This window comes from Myxine glutinosa, chromosome 11 (assembly GCF_964187855.1).
Source record: "Myxine glutinosa chromosome 11, kmMyxGlut1.1, whole genome shotgun sequence".
In the NCBI taxonomy this organism is placed as follows: domain Eukaryota; kingdom Metazoa; phylum Chordata; class Myxini; order Myxiniformes; family Myxinidae; genus Myxine; species Myxine glutinosa.
In genome coordinates this window covers 52,132,975-52,157,270 of record NC_136271.1, presented here as the reverse complement: position 1 = coordinate 52,157,270, position 24,296 = coordinate 52,132,975, and the positions used below count along the sequence as shown (strand labels likewise).

Below are 24,296 nucleotides of genomic sequence, written 5' to 3'. Positions count from 1 at the left end.
AAACAGAATCGTCAGGACAATATACAGTTATGACATTGATGTAATGTATGTTTTGCATGAGTGGCTTATGCCAGCACATTACTGGATTCAGCAAGGAAAAGTACTAGTTTGTAACATTTCCTCTCCAGTCGGCATTGGTTATAAATTGTGTGGCGTAATAAATAATTGTGATACGTGCTTTTCTCTTTTCATTGTTCTCCACGTTTCCTTTTGATTTTATTTACCAAACTCGGTTCTCACCATTGGTGTGTTGGCCTGGTACGCGGTTCATGACTTGAGATTATTTTAACCACGTCGTGAGTAAACCCACTGCCGTTAGAATGGTCCAATGTAAAACAAAATGGCTGCTGTATAACCTCCATAGAAAGGCCACGTGTCTGTAAAGGCCATGTTGACCGTTTCCCTTGGTTGGTCCTTACAGAGATATATTACACCCAAACTGTATTAACTATATTTTAAATCTATTTATGCATCTATTATAAATTATTTGGATTTTAAATAATAAATAAATTACTATAAATTAATAATAATAATAATAATAATAATAATAATAACATGTAATATAATAATATTAATTATAATTAATATCATAATATTATAATAACTAGTGAGATACCCGTGCTACGCACGGGTGGGAGGCAAGACGGCGAATGCTAAAGCATGACACCAATAAATTCCACATTCCTGTAGCACCCTCAGTCGCACGTCAGACATGGACAGCAAGTTCGTGAAGGACTTCCATGAAAAACGTACCCGTTCGCAAACAAATGGGTACGATCACGTATAGAAACATCGATCGTGCGTCCATGGTGAATCTGCATATGGCGATCCGCGAAGTTCACGTTTAGAAGGTAGAAACCATCACGGCATGTCATCATTTACTTGAACTCGATATCTCTTTTTTTCAGTCCAAACAACATAACTCCCATCACAAATTAATCAGAAAATAAACTTTTAACAACATTGTTAATGTTTCCTTCATTGTAAAAACTACCAAGTCAACAGTTAAAAGGATTTTGAGCTGATAGGTGTTACGGCCTTGGCAAGATCGATGGAGACAGCGATCTGTTGCCTTATACAACGCCCAAATAGCTATGTGAAATTCTCTCATGTAGAGATTAAACTCACGTCGTTTGAACTTTGGCCGAGGTCATTATTTACTTTTAATGATGTTTATATACAAAAAAAAAGAAGATAATTGGTTTTGGGTCATCCTTTCCGTATATCTCGTGGGATTGTGAGCTGGAGTGACGACCGTGATGGCGGGGAGGGGGTTGGCATTCTCTCAAGCAGGGATTCAACCCATGTCCTTATAAAAGGTCTTTGTCCGAGGTCACCAAGTCCGATCGGTGCAGCTGTGCAACGCAGCTGTGCAGCGATCGGTGCAGCTGTGCAGCGCAGCCGTGCAGCGATCGGTGCAGCCGTTTGTGCGGCACCTGGGGAAATAACGTTATGCGAGAGTCCAAACCTGAAAATGCTGGAGACCAAAGCTGAAATTGGAAAAACAATACAGCCTACTATCAGAAGTACCCGGCATTGCCGGGCGGGGGAGGGGAGGGGAAGGGGAGGGGAACGGGGGGGAGGGGAGGGGAACGGGGGAGGGGAGGAGAGGAGAGGAGGGAGGGGGAGGGGAGAGGAGGGAGGGAGGGGGAGGGGGGAGGGGGAGGAGGGAAGGGGAGGGGAGGGATATAGATGGTTACTGGCAATTCATCACATCCACAAATGACGTAATCCACACCATTTATGTACTTTACATAACGTTAATAGGAATACATGGCCGTGTAGATGGGAAATACAGTTTGTTTGAAATAAATCACAAATATCAGATGAAAGTTTTTAAAATTTAGAACTATTCTCACTCAGAGTTAAACATCACCGCAACATTACGCGGTTGCTTCAACGTTTTCTGTGAATTATATGTCATCATTGTGAGATTTTTTTGTATTTTTTTTTTTTGAAATGAGATTTTTATATTTAAAAAAACGGCAAAAAAGCATCAGAACAGCTGTGAAAAAGCATCAAAACAGCAGTGAAAAAGCATCAGAACAGCAGTGAAAAAGCATCAAAACAGCAATGTAAAAGCATCAAAACAGCAGTAAAAAGCATCAAAACAGCAACAATTGTCCGGTGGTTTTTCAATCACCGCAGCTAAATGTGTCGGAGTAATTAACTATTTTCCTTCGTGCCTTTTTTGTGTGTTTTTTTTTATACACATAAATACATAAAATCACATAAAATACACATAAATACACATAAAAATAAGATCAGAATCAGAATCGATATTCTCACAATCATCACAACACACCAGACACGTAGTTAATTACGCAGTGCTTCCTTGTAAACAATGTTCTTTGTCTTTCCTTGTTCGGATAGGATGTATAGATTGTTCTCTTGTCCTACCCGACTACATCCTACGTATAGTTGGCCATGGGAGAAGCACGGGGAATCAAGGTTCAGTCTGACCACGTTGAGAGATTGTCCTTGCGCCTTGTTGATGGTCATGGCAAAGCTGAGCCGTACGAGGAATTGGAGCCTTTTGAACTCGAATGGCAGATCAGATAGTATGATTGGTATCCTCGGAATGAAGACCTGTTCTCCGCTATAGTTTCCCGTAAGTATGTTGGCCTCAATTACGTGAGGCATCAACTTTTTGATAGCCAGTCGTGTGCCGTTGCACAGTTTTGGAGGATCGATATTTCTCAGGAGCATGATTGGAGCACCTTCCTTTAGATGGAGTATGTGGGGAGGCACACCCGGAGGCTGTAGCGAATTGAGGAACTCTACCGGGTAATGGACAGTCTCGTGGTCGTTTTGGATTGAGTCGACAGATCGGTAAGTTCTTAGATCCCCAGGAATATTCTGCAGAAGATCCAAATTGATTTTGTCCACTGCATCGTTCTTTGGGGCTAGAATTGCCCTTTCACAGAGCCAGGAGTGATTTCGGTAGTTGGCGGGGATGTTGGGGAAGACGTTCGCCTTGAGTTCGTCAGCCGTGGTGACATTGTTGCCGCATGGTACGATGTCCAGTCCATCTTCAGGGCACGTCTCCAAATCTCCGTTTCCGATCTGTAACAGCTTTGCTGAAAAGGTGCCTGCGGCTACATCTCCATGAAGGGTGACACGCATGTTTGTGCTGAGTTTCAACTTCGTCACTTTTGACCATAGAGGAGATGCCTTTATACAGGAACGAAGTTCATCTGCCTTGGTCCCACGTGGTATGACAGGCAGGGTCTGTCGGAAATCCCCTGCCATCAGAAGAGTAATGCCTCCCATGACAGTCTGATCGTTTCGAATATCTTGCAGTGTGCGGTCAACTGCCTCCAGTGCAACTCTGTGAGACATTGTGCACTCGTCCCAGACAATGAGTTGGCATTGCCGAAATACCTCTGTTCCTCGCTGAAATATGAAAAAACGCAATCGCTTTTCACCCTGAATTACATGCGAACGCGTAACTGTGAGTTTATGGCGGCAAGGAACATCACGTGATCGCTCTGAGCGAATCAGCGTGCTGCTCTGCCACTGGCTCAGATTCCGTGTATAATATTCCTCTGTGAGTTTATGGCGGCAAGGAACATCACGTGATCGCTCTGAGCGAATCAGCGCGCTGCTCTGCCACTGGCTCAGATTCCGTGTATAATATTCCTCGCTGAAAAAAATCTATGTGAAACATGCTACTATCTATGCTAAATCATGCTAAATGCTAATCATGCTAAAATCTATGCTACTTGCTGTGAGTTTATGGTGGCAAGGAACATCACGTGATCGCTCTGAGCAAATCAGCGCGCTGCTCTGCCACTGGCTCAGATTCCGTGTATAATATTCCTCGCTGAAAAAAAATATGGATCTAAAGATGAAAGAAAAAAAAACCTATGTGGTGTTCCTCGCTGAAATGTGAAAAAACGCAATCGCTTTTCGCTCTGAATTACGTGCGAACGCGTAACTGTGAGTTTATGGCGGCAAGGAACATCACGTGATCGCTCTGAGCGAATCAGCGCGCTGCTCTGCCACCTGCTCAGATTCCGTGTATAATATTCCTCGCTGAAATGCGCTGAGGTAAATATGAATAAAAAATATGGATCTCGTCAAATATTTTGAGGTCGGCCATGTTCTTCCCAGGCTCAATGGCCATGTCTATGCCAAATATCAAGCACGTGAGCCTCTCCGTTTAGGAGTCTATCGGTAACATTACACACACACACACACACACACACACACACACACACACACACACACACACACACACACAAACTGTGTTTTATATATATATAGATTTTACTCCAAGGGGTCCCAGGATTACCCACCCAAAATTTCGTTGTGATCGGTTCAGCCGTTTTTGCGGTACCTGGGAACGGACGGACAGACAGACGGACAGATGGACGGACATTTGGTGAATTATAGTAAGATGCTACGTGGTTGTCCATATATAAATATAAGAAGTTGTGCAAGAGGCAGATAAGCAACAATAATTATAAGTTGTCTAGTTGAGGCAAAAATGTACAGCAATGATAGCTTTAAATGGATACATGCAAAGCTACTTTAATAAATTGTCATTGAGCTTGCCAAGTTTCAGTACAAATATCTATTTTTTGTGACATGGTGACTGTCATAAATCTCAAATACTTCAAATCGACAAATCTTGAATTTTACAACACACTAATCAATAGATAAATATAGAGTTTAAATATAAATATAGTAAGATTCAAAATTCAAAAATAAATTATATAAATAAATGAAATTATAAATTAATATTGTTAATTATAACATTATATTATAATTATATATAAATTGTATTATTATATTAATAATAATATAATAATATAATTTAATTATATTATTATGTCCATATTATATTAATCTTACTATAACTCACCAAATGTCCGTCCGTCTGTCTGTCCATCTGTTCGAAGGTACCGCAAAAACGGCTGAACCGATCGCAACGATATTTTGGGTGGGTAATCCTGGGACCCCCTGGAGTAAAATAGGCTATATTGTTTTTTCAATTTCAGCTTTGGTCTCCAGCATTTTCAGGTTTGGACTCCCGCATAACGTTATCGTCCTGGGTACCGCAAAAACGGCTGCACCGATCGCAACGATACACCTCCATGCCCGTGGGATTCCCACGGGTGACCCCACTAGTTTATAGAATGTTCTCTTGTGGTTGTGTCACTGCAGCAACATGGTTAACAAATGTCAGTGCAGGTGAGAGGCATCCAGGAGTATAGGTGTAAGTTTAAGGGCAGGTGAAAGTATGGTCTGTGCTCCCAACAGAAATTTATTTGTAAATGCGAGGACTACACGTGTGGGGATCACTGCGAGTACTGCTGCCCGGGTTTCAGGCATTCCCAGTGGCATTCCGGAAGCAAGCCCTGTGAAGGTAACCAACGGTTCGGTATTCGTGGGCAAATGGAGAATCTGATACAATTGTTGTTTGAGCATTGGTTTTGTGCCCGCTACGTTAATTGTCCATATCATGTCGGAGAACGTTTTTGCATGAATTTAATTATCATTATTATTTCTGGAAATTCCAGTGATATTTCTTTTATTGAGTCAGGTTCTGAACTTGAAAGGTCGGTTTGAAAAGCACAATGGTATCGTGATGTTTAACCAGCTTTTGAATGAAACCTTCTCTTCCCTTAGTGTGTAACTGCCATGGTAAGGCCGACGACTGTTATTTTGACAAGAACGTAGCGGCGGAGAAGCGCAGCCTGGCCAGGAATGGCAGGTATTATGGCGGAGGTGTATGTATCAACTGCAAGCAGCACACGGCTGGGGTAAACTGCAACACCTGCGTCGAAGGATACTTTCGACCGAGAGAGGTGTGCTTCACTTCCCACATTACACACAATTAGTCGACCATAATCTCTCCACCAAAATGTTAGAATGATTACACCTGATGATGAGTTCTTCATCAATATTTTTATTCGAGAACATTTTTTGTGTTCATTTGATGCATTTCCCATTCCTTAACTCCATTGCTCCTAAAATAACCAAGTGAATTATTATGATTTTGTATGGTAAAAGTTCCTGTTTCTCTTTTCCATTATCTGTTAATATGGGGTTGAAAATCTTGGAAATGCTGTTAATGTTGATTTCATCCCAAAGCAGTGGAAAGAAGATTTCGTAACCAATCAAATTGTCAAAGTCCAATGCTTGTAAATTGTCATGCAATCTTTCAGAGGTAGTTGAATTTTAATTGTAGTGAATGATGTGTATTATTAGCAGCAGAGACCTGTGGAACATTGGCTCAATGGAAAGTGTGACTTCAAGTCCTCAGATCTCCCTTCCTCCTCTACCCCCACAAACCCTAAGTCATCAACTGACACCTCCAAACCCCAAGTTCACACCCTCCCCCTCACAACTCTAAGGCGTCAATCCTGTCCCAACTCCAAGCCTTCAAAACTTCCCCTCCCCCCAACAACTCCTCAACCTCCCCCTCACAACTCTAAGGCGTCAATCCTGTCCCAACTCCAAGCCTTCAAAACTTCCCCTCCCCCCAACAACTCCTCAACCTCCCCCTCACCTGTTCCACAGGAAGTCCTCAATCCCTCCCTCCCTCACAACTCCTCAACACTCCCTCCCTCACAAATCCTCAACGCTCCCACCCCACAACCATGGAAAGTCCTCAACCTCCTCCTCCCAAAATCCTCAACCTCCCCTGTTGAAGCAACAACTCTGTTCCATCTGTACTCCACCCTCATTCCTCTCCCAACCCCAACTCATAAAAGCAAATGGGCATTCCCACATCTCATTAACTCATCAAAACAGCGGACTATTTAACGCTTTCCTCTCCCCTATCATGCGATCACCGACTTCACAGAAACCACGATCGAAACAGCTCCTCCATGTGGTGCCATGGACCCGAATAAAGCAATAACACAAAGAAGCGCATGACACGCTGAGACAAGACAGCGATTTGTGTTTGTATCACGGAATGATTAATTACACATCTTACTATAATTCACCAAATACTGTTTCTACAAATACTGTTTCTTCGGGGTCTGTCCGTTCGAAGGTACCGCAAAAACGGCTGAACCGATTGCAACGATATTTTGGATGGGTATTCCTGGGACCCCTTGGAGTAAAATAGGCTATACTGTTTTCCCAATTTTCCAAGTTTTCCAATTTTCCAGTTTTTCCAAACACGATGGAATAATATTACCGATTATGAACAGTGATGTGGCTTTTGTTGAAATTCTACAAATACTGTTTATTCTACGTACCAGGAGAGAGTAGATTGACTCCTGACGAACTCTTCCTATATAACCGTGCGGCTCCGAAGTAACACGGCAGCGTGTGCAAAGCGACTGAGAAACAGGTGTAGCGGCCGCTTCCGCGTTACAGATTCGGCGCGCACTCTTCACACATAAACGTGTGACTGAGAAAGACGTGCCGCTTCCGTTTTGCAGAATTCAATCTTTTTTTCAAAATGGGCGCCATGTACTGTTTAGATTTTGATGATTTGCGTGTGATGTGATTCAACGGATGTTTATATGAATCGTTTAAAATGAAAAAGCCTTCAATTTCTGATATTTTGCCTTTTCATTTGGGCTTCCCAATTGAAGCCCCGCCCATTGGGGCGGGTACCATTGCTAGTTAAACTCATTCATGCATTTCATCATTCTGTTGGAACAGCTGTAAACGTTATTAAAAAAGGTTTAAGTAAATAATGAAATAATGAATTGAACACTTGTGGAGGAATTGGAATGGAAATCACATGAAGGGCAGAGGCATTGGTAGATATCAGTGTACAATACTTTAATGTGAATCACAGACAAACATGCATGGTGTCCGGGATTTGAATCTGCGATGACTTGGTGAAGTTTTGTGACGATCGGTTTAGAATTGTGACCTTTAGGCCGGTGACAAACAAACAAACAGACAAACAGAATAACAAACGCAACCGACCAATACACTTGAAAAATCTTCGATTTTGCAAGTAACAATCCTCACTTTGGCTCTGAATTTGTTACGACCAACATGCGCAGAGAGGATGAGATATTAGTTTTACTCAGTGTGCCTGGCAGTCAAACAAAATCGAAAATCATTCCATACATGAAACTTACTGTTTTTATGGATGTCATAAAGGACACAAACAACAGGCACGAAGAACGAATGTGTAATTTGTTAAATAAGGTTACGGAATAAATTTTTTTTACGACTTTTACAAAGTTTATTTCTTTTAAATTGAATAATATACTTGAACAATATAGACACAAATCTCATTTTGGCACATTTCAAAACCCTTCCATTTAGCAGTACTTGGTCATGTTAAATAAGGTGGTGTATAAGACTACTTCAATAATAGCGCTAAACTTCTGGACATTTTTAAAAACGATATTTCAAATTATTATTTTATTTAAATTGAGGTATATACTCAAACACTGTGTGGAGTAATTTGTTAAATTAACTAGCGTGACTCGGTGCGCTCCGCGCGCCTCACCACACGTCATTTCAGAGGGGTAAGCATCTTTGACCATTTCGGTGTCTTTTGGGTCTTCATGGTGTTTTCGGTATTCAGGGCCATTTGGGTCTTCAGGGTCTTTTGGATCCGCTGGGCCTTTAAGGGTATTTTGGGTCTTTGAGGTGTTTTTGGGTCTTCAGGGTATTTTTGGTCTTTGGTGTCTTCAGAGGCTTTAGGGTCTGCGGGGTCTTCAGGGGCTTTTTGGATCTTCGGGGTCTTTTGGGTCTTCGGGGTGTTTTGGGTCTTCGGGGTTGTTTTGGGTCTTCGGGGTTGTTTTGGGTCTTCGGGGTTGTTTTGGGTCTTGGGTTGTTTTGGGTCTTTGGGTTGTTTTGGGTCTTGGGTTGTTTTGGGTCTTTTTGAGCCTCAGGGCCTTGAAGGGTATTTTGGGGTCTTCAGGGGTCTTGGTGGTCTGAAGGGTCTTGGGGGAGTTAAAGGGTCGTCAAAGGTCTGAAGGGTCTCAGCAGTCTTAACGCATGTAAGAGTGTTATTAAGAGGGTGGTAATTTTATTTGAAGAAGAAGAAGAGGGTTTCGTCGCATATAAACATACAAACATACATAGCGAACCATATACGTTTGCTCTATTATAATAAGATACTCTAGTTTATAAATAATTAAGCTTGGTTTTATTTTTCCACTAAATGAGCACCAATCCAGAATGAGGATGTATTTTCGTAATGTCCTTCCAGGTGTTAGAAGATGCTGAGAATCCGTGTCAACCCTGCAATTGTGACTCCATTGGTGCATTGAGTAAAGTTTGTGTTCGAGATATTCATCAGTCTGAAGCAGAAAGAGGTAACTACGGGTGACTACATTTATGATGCTGAAACGGTCATGTATCAACAAAGCAATGACCCTTTTCTACTGTTGCTGTCATCAGGTGCAACACCCGGTCAGTGCACCTGTCGAAAGCACTACACGGGCTTGCGCTGTGACCGCTGCGTTCCCGGGAACGGCGGCTTCCCTTTCTGCCGGCGCTGCTCCTGCAACCCGGCGGGCATCGTCGGCCATGACCCGTGCGCAGATCCATGCCAGTGCAAGGTGCACCCGTGGGACACTGCTTCTCGGTGGTGGACAAGTTTTCCCTCATTTTATTCTCAATTTCTACCTCTCATTTTTTTATCACACAAAACTGGTTTGTACCAAGGCAATTGTGCTTGTCCTGCTGGAAGATCATTCTGCACAAACCATATTGGGTGATATTGCCTACTGCAATGATGGGTCGCTAGTGCCACATGATGAAATTGCACGAATTGTAGTGGAGGTGATTGGCACCTTGTGTGTCACTTCTTTAAACTGCATAGAATCTATTGATTGACAGCCCCTGTCTGTCCCGGCAGTGATATGCAGCTTCTGCGTCACGTGTTCAAACTTACTGGCAGTGATTGGCAGCTTCTGCGTCACGTGTTCAAACTGTACTGGCAGTGATTGGCAGCTTCTGCGTCACGTGTTCAAACTGTACTGGCAGTGATTGGCAGCTTCTGTGTCATGTGTTCATGCTGTACAGGCAGTGATTGGCAGCTTCTGCGTCACGTGTTCAAACTGTACTGGCAGTGATTGGCAGCTTCTGCATCATGTGTTCAAACTGTACTGGCAGTGATTATCAGCTTCTGCGTCACGTGTTCAAACTGCACAGGCAGTGATTGGCAGCTTCTGCGTCATGTGTTCAAACTGTACTGGCAGTGATTGGCAGCTTCTGCATCATGTGTTCAAACTGTACTGGCAGTGATTGGCAGCTTCTGTGTCATGTGTTCATGCTGTACAGGCAGTGATTGGCAGCTTCTGCGTCACGTGTTCAAACTGTACTGGCAATGATTATCAGCTTCTGCGTCACGTGTTCAAACTGTACAGGCAGTGATTGGCAGCTTCTGTGTCATGTGTTCATGCTGTACAGGCAGTGATTGGCAGCTTCTGCGTCACGTGTTCAAACTGTACTGGCAGTGATTGGCAGCTTCTGCATCATGTGTTCAAACTGTACTGGCAGTGATTATCAGCTTCTGCGTCACGTGTTCAAACTGCACAGGCAGTGATTGGCAGCTTCTGTGTCATGTGTTCATGCTGGACAGGCAGTGATTGGCAGCTTCTGCGTCACGTGTTCAAACTGTACAGGCAGTGATTGGCAGCTTCTGTGTCATGTGTTCAAACTGTACAGGCAGTGATTGGCAGCTTCTGTGTCATGTGTTCAAACTGTACAGGCAGTGATTGGCAGCTTCTGTGTTACGTGTTCATACTGTTCTGGCAGTGATTGGCAGCTTCTGTGTCACGTGTTCAAACTGTACTGGCAGTGATTGGCAGCCTCTGTCATGTGTTCAAACTGTACTGGCAGTGATTGTCAGCTTCTGTGTCACGTGTTCAAACTGTACTGGCAGTGATTGGCAGCTTCTGCATCACGTGTTCAAACTGTACTGAGAGTGATTGGCAGCTTCTGCGTCATGTGTTCAAACTGTACTGGCAGTGATTGGCAGCTTTTGTGTCATGTGTTCAAACTGTACTGGCAGTGATTAGCAGCTTCTGTGTCACGTGTTCAAACTGTACTGGCAGTGATTGGCAGCTTCTGTGTCATGTGTTCAAACTGTACTGGCAGTGATTGGCAGCTTCTGCGTCACGTGTTCAAACTGTACTGGCAGTGATTGGCAGCTTCTGCGTCACGTGTTCAAACTGTACTGGCAGTGATTGGCAGCTTCTGTGTTACGTGTTCAAACTGTACTGGCAGTGATTGGCAGCTTCTGCGTCACGTGTTCAAACTGTACTGGCAGTGATTGGCAGCTTCTGCGTCATGTGTTCAAACTGTACTGGCAGTGATTATCAGCTTCTGCGTCACGTGTTCAAACTGTACTGGCAGTGATTGGCAGCTTCTGCGTCATGTGTTCAAACTGTACTGGCAGTGATTATCAGCTTCTGTGTTACGTGTTCAAACTGTACTGGCAGTGATTGGAAGCTTCTGCGTCACGTGTTCAAACTGTACAGGCAGTGATTGGCAGCTTCTGTGACGTGTTCAAACGGTTCTGGCAGTGATTGGCAGCTTCTCTGTCACGTGTTCAAACTGTACTGACAGTGATTGGCAGCTTCTGTGTCGTGTGTGCAAACCGTACTGGCAGTGGTTGGCAGCTTCTGTCACGTGTTCAAACTGTACAGGCAGTGATTGGCAGCTTCTGTGTCATGTGTTCAAACTGTACTGACAGTGATTGGCAGCTTCTGTGTCACGTGTTCAAACTGTGCAGGCAGTGATTTGCAGCGTCTGTGTCATGTGTTCAAACTGTACTGACAGTGATTGGCAGCTTCTGTGTCACGTGTTCAAACTGTCCTGGCAGTGATTGGCAGCTTCTGTGTTACGTGTTCAAACTGTACTGGCAGTGATTTGCAACTTCTGTGTTACGTGTTCAAACTGTACTGGCAGTGATTTGCAGCCTCTGTCATGTGTTCAAACCGTACTGGCAGTGGTTGGCAGCTTCTGTCACGTGTTCAAACTGTACTGGCAGTGATTGGCAGCTTCTGTGTCACGTGTTCAAACTGTACTGGCAGTGATTTGCAGCCTCTGTCATGTGTTCAAACTGTACTGACAGTGATTGGCAGCTTCTGTGTCACGTGTTCAAACTGTCCTGGCAGTGATTGGCAGCTTCTGTGTCACGTGTTCAAACTGTACTGGCAGTGATTTGCAACTTCTGTGTTACGTGTTCATACTGTTCTGGCAGTGATTGGCAGCTTCTGTGTCACGTGTTCAAACTGTACTGGCAGTGATTTGCAACTTCTGTGTTACGTGTTCATACTGTTCTGGCAGTGATTGGCAGCTTCTGTGTCACGTGTTCAAACTGTACTGGCAGTGATTTGCAGCCTCTGTCATGTGTTCAAACTGTACTGGCAGTGATTGGCAGCTTCTGTGTCACGTGTTCAAACTGTACTGGCAGTGATTGGCAGCCTCTGTCATGTGTTCAAACTGTACTGGCAGTGATTGGCAGCTTCTGTGTCACGTGTTCAAACTGTACTGGCCTTCCTTCACCTTTTGTGTCTTTGTGTGTATTCACCTTTTGTGTCACGTGTTCAAACTTACGAACTGCAGCAGTGATTCGTGGTTTGTGATGATGATGATTGATTCACCTTTTGATGATGATGGTGGTTTGCAACTTGTGTGTCGCACGTCATTGTAGGGGATTGAAGGAAGGATTTTTCAGGGACGGTACTTTTATGTATTGTAGAAAAGGAAGTGGTGACTGATTGTAATGGCAGATTTAGTAATGCACGTGCAGTATTCCTCTTCTTTGATGTGCATCACAAGACGGAAAAGTAGCATCACTGGCCGAGGGCATGATTGTGCCGCTGATGCAGTGCCCCCTGTAGGTTAGAGCAGGAATTTTGAATTTGTTCAGGGTGCTGGCAATAGATCGCCGACTCTTCATGAAGGACACCGTGGGATCTTTAACATCCACAAACTAATGCGTTTGACACACGTTTAACGTCCATCCAAGGAATGGCACACGCATTGATGAAATACCAGGATGACAGTTCGTAGCTGGGTCACCAGGTCGGGATTCAAACCCAACCCAGGCTAAACAACTTGGTGGCAAGTGTGCATACATCTAGGCCATCCTGCCATATGTACAGTTTTGATTGATATTGATTCGTACAAAGTGCAAATCATGGCTAAATCTTGAAGAACAAGAAGGGTACTTGGAAGAGCGCAAACCTCCGCCCGGCTGAACAGTTTACGTTTTGGATCCCGCTGATAGGGATGCGGATCTGGACTCGGACCTGAACCAAAATCGAATCGGTTTTTCGTGTTGACTAACCAACTCGTCCACCAAGTTTTGTTATCAGTCGTTCATAACTTTTTGAGATATCGTGCTATATAGCGTTTTTTGCCCTATCTCTTATTTGTGAAGAACCACTTTAAAATTCTCAGATTCAGATCCGGATCTTCACCAAAATCGAACCATTTCGTCGGTGTCACATATTCAACATCTACACCAACTTTCAGCCGAATCTGTCCACAACTTTTTGAGATATCCTGTTCACAAACATACAAACTAGCAGACAGAAGTGGAAACGACCTCCATCCACCTTCGGTGGCAGAGGGAATTATTCTGCTCGGAATGATTCATAAGAACAGCTTTACAACAAAGATGCTTCCAGAAACGACAATACGTTTAAGGTTACTTGTTACCTGACGTGCGCACTGTATTGCACATCCCATTTGATTTTTAGATCTTGTTTGACTACAAATGGCTTTTGCTATGATTCCCTCGCAATGTTGCGGTGCTACAGTCAATTACACCATCTCCTTCGACGGATGAAAGGCTCACGGAAAAACATTTGAAACCAGTGGAAGCCTTACATGCCTGAAGCTGCAGTAGCAAGAATAGTCAAAAGTGTGATCAATGGTTTACAAAGCTTAGGGCAGAGGAAACATGGCAGGTGCGTGTGGAGACAGGATCGTAGTTGGGCGGGCAAACTACAGTGTCGATGGTGGACCACATAAATAAAGAAGAAAGAACAGTCAGAGATTGCAGACCCTCGCCAGGATGTGTTTTCAGTGGTTTTTAAGGCTTTTGTGTGAAAACAAATATAACGGCCGAACCACGTGACCGATGACGTCATCATTATTTGTTTTCTAAACGAATTTATTCCTTCATGATGCTCAAGAAATTTCAATGATGGGTGAAGTTTTGTACTTGTCGAATTATGACGTCATAATGGAGGCACCTATGTCATCATCAATAACATATTTTATTCCCCATGGAGAGTTCGTTACAATGAGCCATGTCTCAATTTTTTCTATGCAGCACTTTCAGAGATATAGAGGTGCAAATGTTTTCGGTTTTTCCAACATGGCAGCCGAAACACGTGACCAATGACGTCATCATTTTTTCCCCCCACAAATTTATGCCGACATGGCGCTCAAGAAATTTCATCTTGATTGGATGAAGTTTTGTACTTGTCGAATTATGACGTCATAATGGAGGCACTTATGACATCATCATTAACATATTTTATTCCCCATGGAGAGTTCTTTACAATGAGCCATGTCTCAATTTTTTCTTTTCAGCACTTTTGGAGACATACAGGTGCAATTTTTTCAGTTTTTCAAAGATGGTGGCCAAACCATGGGACCTATGACGTCATAATTATCATTAAAAAATTATACACGTGGAGTTGCACAGATGGTGAAAATTTCCTGTCAATCGGACAAACGGTTGCAGAGAAAATCGTATTTATTCTGTGCGGACAAACAAACAGACAGGCAGACAAACAGACAAACAAACGGACTCAAATGCAATACCTTCTCCTCAGGCGAGGGTAATAAACTCGTCAACCCACAGACACATGGGGTTGGTGCCAATTTATTTTTGGAACTTCTCCGGATTCATCTGTGATGCCACGCAGGAGCACGACGCGGATGCAAGCGACTGTAAGAAATGCATAAACAAGCCATGGATTGGTATTAAAGCCACCATCTTGAACAGGTGGAGGGAAAAGTAAGATTGGACAGGTGGCGGTTCCATAAATGAGAAAAAAGGAATGCAGATGAGCAAGAAAGCTTGCATGTGCAAACTGAAAAAAGCAATGCGTTAGTCAATGAATGTGCATAATCTTGCAGAATAGACTAGTGGGTACCAAAGAGGGCCTGGAGTGCAAGAGCGATAGAGATGTGAGAGTGCAGTGAGGCATTTGATGGCAATTCAAAAATTATTCAATATTGTGGAAGAGATGGAAATGCATTCGAGATGAGGAAGTACTTCAAATAAATGCTTCAATTTCAATAAATTTTTACTTTCCATCAGGTCCGAGATAGACTTTCGGTTTAAATTCAAATGTTCAGGTAGAACTCATCAGACTGGCATCCTGAGACAAGTGACGATGGAATATTATTGCATCAGGAATATTCTGGGGGTAAACAAAAATGGGGGGTTGGTGGGCGGGTGATTTGGGGTTGACATACAGTAATCGTATTTGTGAAAGAAATTATAATGGAGTTTGTTGTTTTTTTTCCACTCCTCAAGAAATGCGATGATGCACTCTGCTGTTTTTCTTTCAGTGCCTCCTATAATATTGTATTAACTTGGTCATCATTAAGAAATCAGAATCGGCATGGTAACTCAAGAAAACAACAAAGTTAAAGAGTGTAATTAAAGTATCAATATGCTATTAACATTCATTCAAAACTGACATTTTTACCTGCGCCACCAAAGGTGGATGGAGGTTATGTTTTCACCCCTGTCTGTCCGTTTGTCTGTCCGTTTGTAAACAAGATGTCTCAAAAAATTGTGGACGGATTCGGACGAACTTTAGCAGGGATGTAGCGTATGTGACAAGGACGAAATGATTCGATTTTGGTTAAGATCCGGATTCGGATCCGGCTAGTAGAATTTTTTACGTGATTCTCCTCCATTGGGAAAACCACCGTTTAGAGGCCATTTTTCCCCGCAAAGCGGGGGTTGGCCTTTTTCGGGCACCGTGGTTGTTGTTGTTTTTTGGTCCCCTTTTTGAAGCAATGTTTTACGGCCGGATGCCCTTCCTGCCGCCAACCCTTTTTGTCGCCTTTTTACGATAAACAGGGAATTACCAGTGTACTGGTACTCAATTTGCCGACCTCGGAAGGATGACAGGCTGAGTCAACCCCTCTGGCGTTAATTCAGCGATCGACCGGGATTCGAACCCAGGATTGGGAGATAGGGCCAAAAACAATACATAGCATGATATCTCAAAAAGTTGTGGACGGATTTGGACGAAATTTGGTGGACAGGTTGGGTGTCTGACAAGGACGAAATTATTCGATTTTGGTGAAGATCTGGTTTCGGATCCGGCTAGTAGAATTTTTTTACGTGATTCTTCCCCAATGAGTGATATGGCGAACCAGGTGGAGGTATGCTCTCTACTGAGTGCCGTTCTCGTCTGAGTATAGTTCCTGTTTACATATCAGATCTAATGTATCTAGGCCATAAGTTTTGGATTGGTTACTGTGCGTTGTTGAGAAATGTTGTTGTTGTTCAATCAATAATGTTAAGCATCTCTTTAGAATGATAAATGCTTGATTACCTTCGACGCCGAAGGTGGACGTGGGTTTTGTTTTCACCCCTGCTTGTTTGTCTGTCTGTGGCGCCGATATCTCAAAAAGTTGTAGACGGATTCAGGCGAAACTTGGTGTAGAGGTTGGGTGTGTGACAAGGATGAATTGTTCGATCTTGGTGAAGATCCAAATCCAGACACTAAAATTTTAAAATGATTCTTCACTGTTGAAATATCAGGCCAAAACGATACATAGCAGGATATCTCAAAAAGTTGTGGACGGATTTGGACGAAACTTGTTGGACCGGTTGGGTGTCTGACAAAGAAGATTCGATTCGATTTTGGTGAAGATCTGAATATGGATTCGGACATGAGAATTATTTAATTTTTTAAGTGATTCTTCACCATTGGGAAATAGGGCCAAAAACGTTACATAGCGGGATATCTCAAAAAGTTGTGGACGGATTATGACAAAACTTGCTGGATCAGTTGGTTAGGTGCCAAGAAAAACCTGTAGGTTTCGGTTCAGGTCCGGATCCAAATCCGCCCTATCAATGCGATACAAAACATAAACTGCTTAGCTTGGCGGAGGTATGCGCTCTATCGAGTGCTGTTCTAGTTTATCTTGCACTCTCACAGAATCACTTTCCTGATCCTGATGAACAGAGATAACTCTACAAAGACAACAATCACAATGGGGATGGGTACAAGCTCCTTTTAGACATCGCTGTTGGATATATCTCTGGCTTCGGGTATCATCAGTGAGAATAAAAGAGCTGTAAATGCAAAAGCTTTCATGGCACCCAATGAGAGGATCAGGAAGTTTATAAAAAGGAGATAGAGGCTGCTTAAAATACACTTTGGTTGAATTGTTACCTTCGCCATCAAAGGTGGATGGACCTTATGTTTCACCCCTGTCTGTTTGACTGTTTGTCTGTCCGTTTGTGAACAAGATATCTCAAAACGTTATGGACGGATTTGGTCGAAACTTGGTGGAGAGGTTGTGTGTATGACGAGGACGATTGCATTAGATTTTAGTGAAGATCTGAATGTGGATTCGGATATGAGAATTATTTAATTTTTCAAGTGATTCTTCACCATTGAGAGATCGGGCCAAAAACGATAGAAAACAGGATACCTCAAAAAATTAAAGACGGATGATTTCGATTAAATGTGATTCTGTATTGTGATTTTCTGGTCTACTCTGGGATACAAAACGTAAACTGTTCACCTGGTGGAGGCATGCATGCTCTCTACTGAGTGCCGTTCCAGTTTCATTTTGAAATGGCATTCCGAATCGGTTGACATGTTCTCGTGTAAAGCAGAGGTAATGTTCTCATGTGGTAGGCGGATATTACTGCTCACGGGGTTCGTGTAGTTTCAACTCTCGTGGGACACAAACTGTGCTTTGCTGCTTTCGCAAGCTGGGAGGTAATAACAGTATTTAAGCCGACAAGGTTGCATGGTCACAGGTAAACGATTATGTGGTAGGTCTTCCTGACAAGCTCCAATAAGAGCGAAACCATGATCGATGACTCCACAGGCCTTTACTTGTGACCTTAGAATCGTTCTTTAAAATTGGCTGCGCATGCGTCGCTGAAGCTCTCCGTGCAGGAGGCGAAGCTGTACGCATGAACCCATGACGTCATGAGGATGCATCTATCGGGTCGGAAGGGCACATTTTGGTTGTAGATATAATTATATAATATGGAGATCCTTGGATGAGACCTTCATAACAGACATCACAATCTCTACATACCAGTATCTACCAGTCCTGGTACCCCACTATCCCAATGCTTTTTGGTGCCAATCTAACTCAAATTTAAATCTACCTTGCGGTATTTATCCTGCCACTACCTTTCCAGGAATCCCATTCTATGCGTTAACTACTCTGAGTGAAGGAGCCATGCCTCACTACCATCTTTTCTTATTTACTCTCAGGTTGTGACCCCTGATCCTGTCATTGTCCATTCTGTTTTTAAAAACACTTTTCTGCACTTGTTCTGTCTATACTCTTCACTATCTTCAAATCCCATTGTTATCTCTATCAAATCTTCTCTTTTAATCACCTCCCTTCCAATGTTAAAAAGTCCTGTCCTCTTCAGCTGCTCCTCATAGTTGAGTCTAACTAGGCCCTGGAATCAATATCGTAGCCGTCCGTATACTGTACCCTCTTTATGGCAGCAATATCCTCAAATGTATGACCAAACTGTACCCAATGTTCTAGATGAGGCCTTGCTAAATTCCTCTACAATGTGAATTGTCCTGGTGGAGGTATGCTCTCCTCTTGTGTGATTTATAATTTATCCCCCTATGAATGCATCCTAAAACCCTAGAAGCTTTACCTATAGCTGTCTGACACTGTCCTGTCTGCTTATCCCCCATATCTATTACCATCCCCAGGTCCTTCCCCTGTGTGACTTTTTCTAAGACTGCTCCTTACATCATGTAATCCATATTATCTTTGTTCTTACCCATCCCCAGCACCTTGCATTTCTTTATGTTAAACTGCATCTGCAAATCTTTTGCCTAATCTAGACTTTCTTGAATCTGATCACCCCTCAGTCGCACGTCCCCTCTACTATCTCCCGTACTTCCAAGCTTTGTCATCTGCAAACTTAGAAAGCCAACTCTTAACCTCATTCTCCAAATCATTGATGCAAATGATTAAAAAAAAATAGAACCATTGGACCTGTAGCTTATCTGGGCCCTGGCCTAATGTTCTAACCCAGATTTGGTAGCATTCTGACTTGGGGGAGGTGGGGGGCATCTGGAGAAGAAGATGTTTGAAGGAATTTGCTCAGCCCGCCATTTTGACCTCCTTAAAGTCACGTGATCGGAACCTTTCTGACAAATTTCAGCCAGATCGGCCCTGCGGTTTGGCTGGAGAAGTCAAAATAGGAGATGGACGGACGGACACATGGACTATGCACAATGGCAATACTTTATCTGGAATTCCAATTCCAGATAAGCGAATAATAACGGTCCTAGTAGTGATCCCTGAGGCACCCAACACAGTCAGACCTCCCAGTCACAACCTCCCAGTCAGACATTCAACCATTCACAGCTTCTATATGCTTCCTTTCACTAATTCCAGTTTCCAATCCAGTTAGCTACTCTACCAGCCACTCCACAAGCCCTCCTCACCTGAGCTAACCACCTCCTATGTGGTACCTTATTAAATGCTTTCTGAAAGCCGAGATGTACTCTACATTATAAGCTCTCCTGACTGTTTCTTGCTCAGTTTGAGGAAAACCCATGAACCATACGTGATCCACTTGCACGTCCGTGTTGGTTGCAGGACAATGTGATTGGCAGGAACTGTGACCATTGCAAGCCAGGATTTTACAACTTGCAGCAGCAAAACCCACATGGCTGCTTGGAATGTTTTTGCTTCGGCATAACAAGCAACTGTCACAGCGAATCTTGGCCAGTTGTGGAGGTGAGGGTTTCTCTCTGGTAACATTTCTCAAAAGAATCAAAGCCACTTCTGTCTTTAAGTTTGAGCAATGTGCATCACAATGTTTAATCAAAAACATTTTTTGCTTATAATATGAGTTCCCTTATAATGAACTTCAATGTAGGAGGGGCCAATCAGCCCATCAAATCCTACGCTATGATTGTCCACATTTGGTTGTTTGTCCGTGCTCTACCCTTTAAATGCTGAGCTTCAAGCGAGGAAATAACACATACCATTTGAATGTTTTACCATTTCTATGTTTCCGACTCAGCCCGTCATCCTTCCGGGGTTGGCAAAATGAGCTTACTGGAAACGGGGGCACTGCATCAGAGGAACAGCTGTGCTCCCCGCATTGATGCAACCGGGAGCCACAGGCTGCATATGAAATAGTAAAAAATGAATTTCCTGACATTTGTGTCCAGACGACCAAGTCATTCCGTTGTATAAGTTCCTGATTGGCTGTTTGGTTCATGCATATGTACATCATGATCTTTTCAGCCAGTCAGTAAATGTTTAAGGAAGAAAAATTACAGGGAAATTTGGACATTACAGGGAATTTCACCTCGTTGCATCTACTGATTTAATCTTTAATTTTCTTTTATTCAGAAAGGATAACAAAAGTGAACCATTTGACAATGATCAGATCTAGTAATTCTCAGTTTTTGAAACTGGGTCGTCTCTGTACCTTGGCCTTTGTTCACAACAAAGCCATAAAATCTTCCCCCAGTCTATGGCCGAAAAACAAACATCTTGCTAAGGTTCTTTAACTACTTAAAGTGTATTGAGCCCCACTTGGGGCACCCTCTCGTTGACTGCATTTGCGTTGGTTAAAATGATTTGGTTAAAATATGGTTAGAATAATGATTAAAATGTGCAACTCTGCGAGACATCTCGATTTCTGGTGTTTTTAGATATTTTTTAACCGACAAAAAGAGCAACCAATTTGAAGGTTTTCGAATCCATTGATCAAAACTTTGAGCTCCACATATGGGCAGGTGAGCGGAGTATGACAAAAACACTCTTAATGGCTGCAAGAGATACATCTAAATCCTTTGAATCTCGGGTTTAAAAAAAAAAAAATAAAAAAAATAATATATATATGTATATATATATATTGTTGTGGATATGAGAATGTTTTTTTATTTTATTGTTGTGGTAAAATGTTGTTGTAAAAGGTTGTTGTAAAATATCACCCCTCCTCCCTCCGTTTGTGGTTGTATAAAGGTCAAAGGGCGTTCCCGTAGTTAGTCCATAAAACATACATGCAGGACACGATATATCTTTTTTGACAGTTATATCCTTATTATGTGTATTAGTGTAAGGCTGTGTCTTCCATTAATTGAAATACTCCATTGCACCAGTGAAAGAGATAGATTCCCTTCATTCCCACTCCCAACACTTCCATTCCCCCCCCCCTTTCCGTCAATTGCAATTCGCATTGCCAACTGCATGTTGGGCGGTTTTCCCTTCATCCGCCATTGACCACGAGGCAGGGTTGGGGGAGAAAGGCGGGTCCCCACCTCGTCAGAGAGGGGAGGAGTGATCCAGCCCCACTCGACCAACCATGAACAAGGGGTTTGGCTTGAGAGGGCGGGGAGAGAACGTTTGGGGGAGGTTCGCAAAGGTTGAGGGGCGGGGCCTATATAACCCACGGCGGGGGCGTTCCCAGAAGAGTTGGTCGCAAGGAGTTGGTCTGAGTCGGTTGCCAGAGGAGGGTCAGTGGTTGCGTTGGTTGCGGTGGTAAGGAGTCGGTGGTCAGTTGGTTGCGGTGAGGAGTCGGTGGTGAGGAGTGAGTGAACCAAGAAAGAGTTGAGGGTTTGGACCAGACGAGTGGGACAAGGCCTGGCAAAGCACGCGACGTACACGGCAGCCAAAACAGCAGCGTGGGGCCTGGCCTGAACGGCGGCTGCTAAACGCGCCGGTTGTGCTGCGGGACCCCCTTGGACCTCCCTCTCCCTCCAGCCATCCACCTTCATTCCATTCCATCCTTCTTGTATACGTGAGTTTGTTTTGTTTGTTCTGTCCTGGGTTAATTAAGACTGTAGGTAAGCTAGTATTTTCCCTGTGTCACCTGCGTCTTATGTGTTGTAAATAAACTTGATTGCTCCTTTTTGCTTGTGTGTGTAAATAATAAACCCCATTACTCGTCTGTACGTCTTCTCGTTTTATTCCTTTTTCCTCTTGCATTGCGTCGTTTTTGTCTTTTCCCTCATTGAGCAGCTGTGGTGCGATACGGCCAAGGTTCTGGGTGAATCGGGTGAGTCAGGGATCCTGTAACGGTCGCGGCAATACCAAACCGCTCGGTAACTAACATCTTAACCCGCGATCTGTAACAATATATATATATATATATATATATATATATATATATATATATATATATATATATATATATATATATATATATATTGTTGCGAATATGGAATTTGGCCTCCATATCCGCTTGTAAATATTCCCCTATTTTCTCCAATACTCCCCAACTTTCCCCAATCCCCCATTCCCTAGTCCCATTGCATGTAAATAACAATCAGTAGAGCCGACCTTCCCCTTATTCCCCCATTAAATGTCGTGCCCAGGTCCACCGCACCACACGTAGACAACTTTCGGACATCTTCCTAGTTATTCTTATTCTATGTCAGTTAAGGCCTCGTCTCCATTAATTATGACTCTTCGTTGCACCAGAATGTGATTATATGGCATCAGTAGTGAGTTTAGGACCTTTCCCATACCTCCTTCCATCTTCTTCCCCAACAATTACAACAACAACAGAGGAGATGGCGGCGGAGCGGGGGAGGATGCGTCCTCACACCGGCTCGATTAGCGCCATAGACCATGCGCTCCACGGGGTTACCACGAAGGGGCTCCTTGTCAGCTCCTCGTCAAGGGCGGAGCCTGGTAAGCCCCCCGCACGCACCCAATGAGAAGCAACGTGCCGATTCCACGAGGCGGAGCTAACGAGCCGAGGGCGTGTCACTCCCCGCCGGATATACGCGGCCCCGCGCCGGATGTGACGTCAGATGCGCACCCAGCTTGGAGAAGGAAAGCCACCTGCGAGCGCTGAGTCAGATGCGCACCCAGCTTGGAGAAGGAAAGCCACCTGCGAGCGCTGAGTCAGATGCGCACCCAGCTTGGAGAAGGAAAGCCACCTGCGAGCGCTGAGTCAGATGCGCCCCCAGCTTGAGCAGACAAGACGCCATCCGAGCGCTGCGACCTCCCCGCATCTTTGGACCGGACCGGACCGTACTGGACCCTGCTTTGAGCCAAGAGTGCACCTTGAGCCATTGATACCCGCTGTCCTTTTCATCAACCCCCGTGTGAGTCAGCCTTGTCCCGTTTACCTGTCGTCTGTCCGGGGTTAATATAAGAGTGTGTCTAAGTGCTTGTCTTTCTATGCTGTCCCTCTTGTAGTTGTAATCTAACCTTCCGCCTTAATATAACCTCCCCCGGAGGTCTTGAGAACTGAACCCCTGGTGTCGTATTGTGTTATTGTAATCCAGCCGGGTGTCTTCTTTTTCTTATTGAGCCAGCATCGCGCGACTTCGTCAACGTCGAGTATAGTCGGGTAACTTGTGCGGACACGACGGCCATTCCGCTCGGCCCACTTTAACATCAAAGTCGTGTCTGTAACAATTGGTGTCAGGAGTGGGATTCGAACCCGGGACTAAATTAGTTAGGCCCAAATTTTGGGAGGGAAAATCGGTTCGGAGCGCGTACTGCGCTCGACAAAATCGAGCCGGAGCGCGTTTCCCGCGCGAAATTATAACGGCGAAATTTGTATTTGTTTTACGAAACTCGAATTTTGCAAGTCGCGCTATGGCGGATCAACACGGCTGGGGTCCGGTTAGGGAGAGTGAAGCAGGGTCGGTCCAGGACCAAATTGAGGGACATGAGGGACATGAGGAGAGCGAAACAGCGGGGGTAGCAGACGCGCGAAATGGCGCCTCGCACATAGCTACGGCGGCCGCACCCGCTGCACAAGTGGGAGGGATGGCCCAGATGCAGGTCCTCATGGAGCAATTTATGGCGCAAATGCAGGCGTCCCTCAAACTGCAGAGTAACCAATTGGGGAACCGGATGGATGCTCAGGGTGAGCGATTGGAGGGCCAAATGAGGGTTGATAGTGGGCGAATGGAGGGCCAAATGGGGGTAATGGGAAACCAAATGGGGGTAATGAGGGACGAAGCGAGGGGTACCAGTGAGAAGTTAGACAATAATTTTGAGGGGTTAGACAACGGGATAAAAGAAGTGAAAAATGGGTTAACGGGGGTAGAAAACAGAATGGCCGCTCAAGAGAATCAAATGGAAGGGATGCAAAAGGGGTTAGAGGGGGTAGAAAATAGAATGGCTGCCCAGGAGAATCAGATAGAGGGAGTGAA

The 24,296-nt window shown here is 44.0% G+C and overlaps 1 protein-coding gene across 3 annotated transcripts in view; it reads left to right on the top strand.

The window, feature by feature from the left end:
- The window catches only part of LOC137436665 (laminin subunit alpha-1-like), a 296,063-nt gene that overhangs the window by 42,796 nt on the left and 228,971 nt on the right, over nt 1-24,296 (top strand). For all 3 annotated transcript variants that reach the window (XR_013624965.1, XM_078786676.1, XM_078786677.1), the window contains exons 7-11: nt 5,269-5,374; nt 5,638-5,816; nt 9,149-9,254; nt 9,340-9,500; nt 19,762-19,902. Coding sequence is in view for 2 of the 3 variants with exons in the window: in XM_078786676.1 (XP_078642802.1) it covers nt 5,269-5,374; nt 5,638-5,816; nt 9,149-9,254; nt 9,340-9,500; nt 19,762-19,902 (693 nt within the window). In the remaining variant the exon portion in view is untranslated. The remainder of the gene's footprint in view (nt 1-5,268; nt 5,375-5,637; nt 5,817-9,148; nt 9,255-9,339; nt 9,501-19,761; nt 19,903-24,296) is intronic.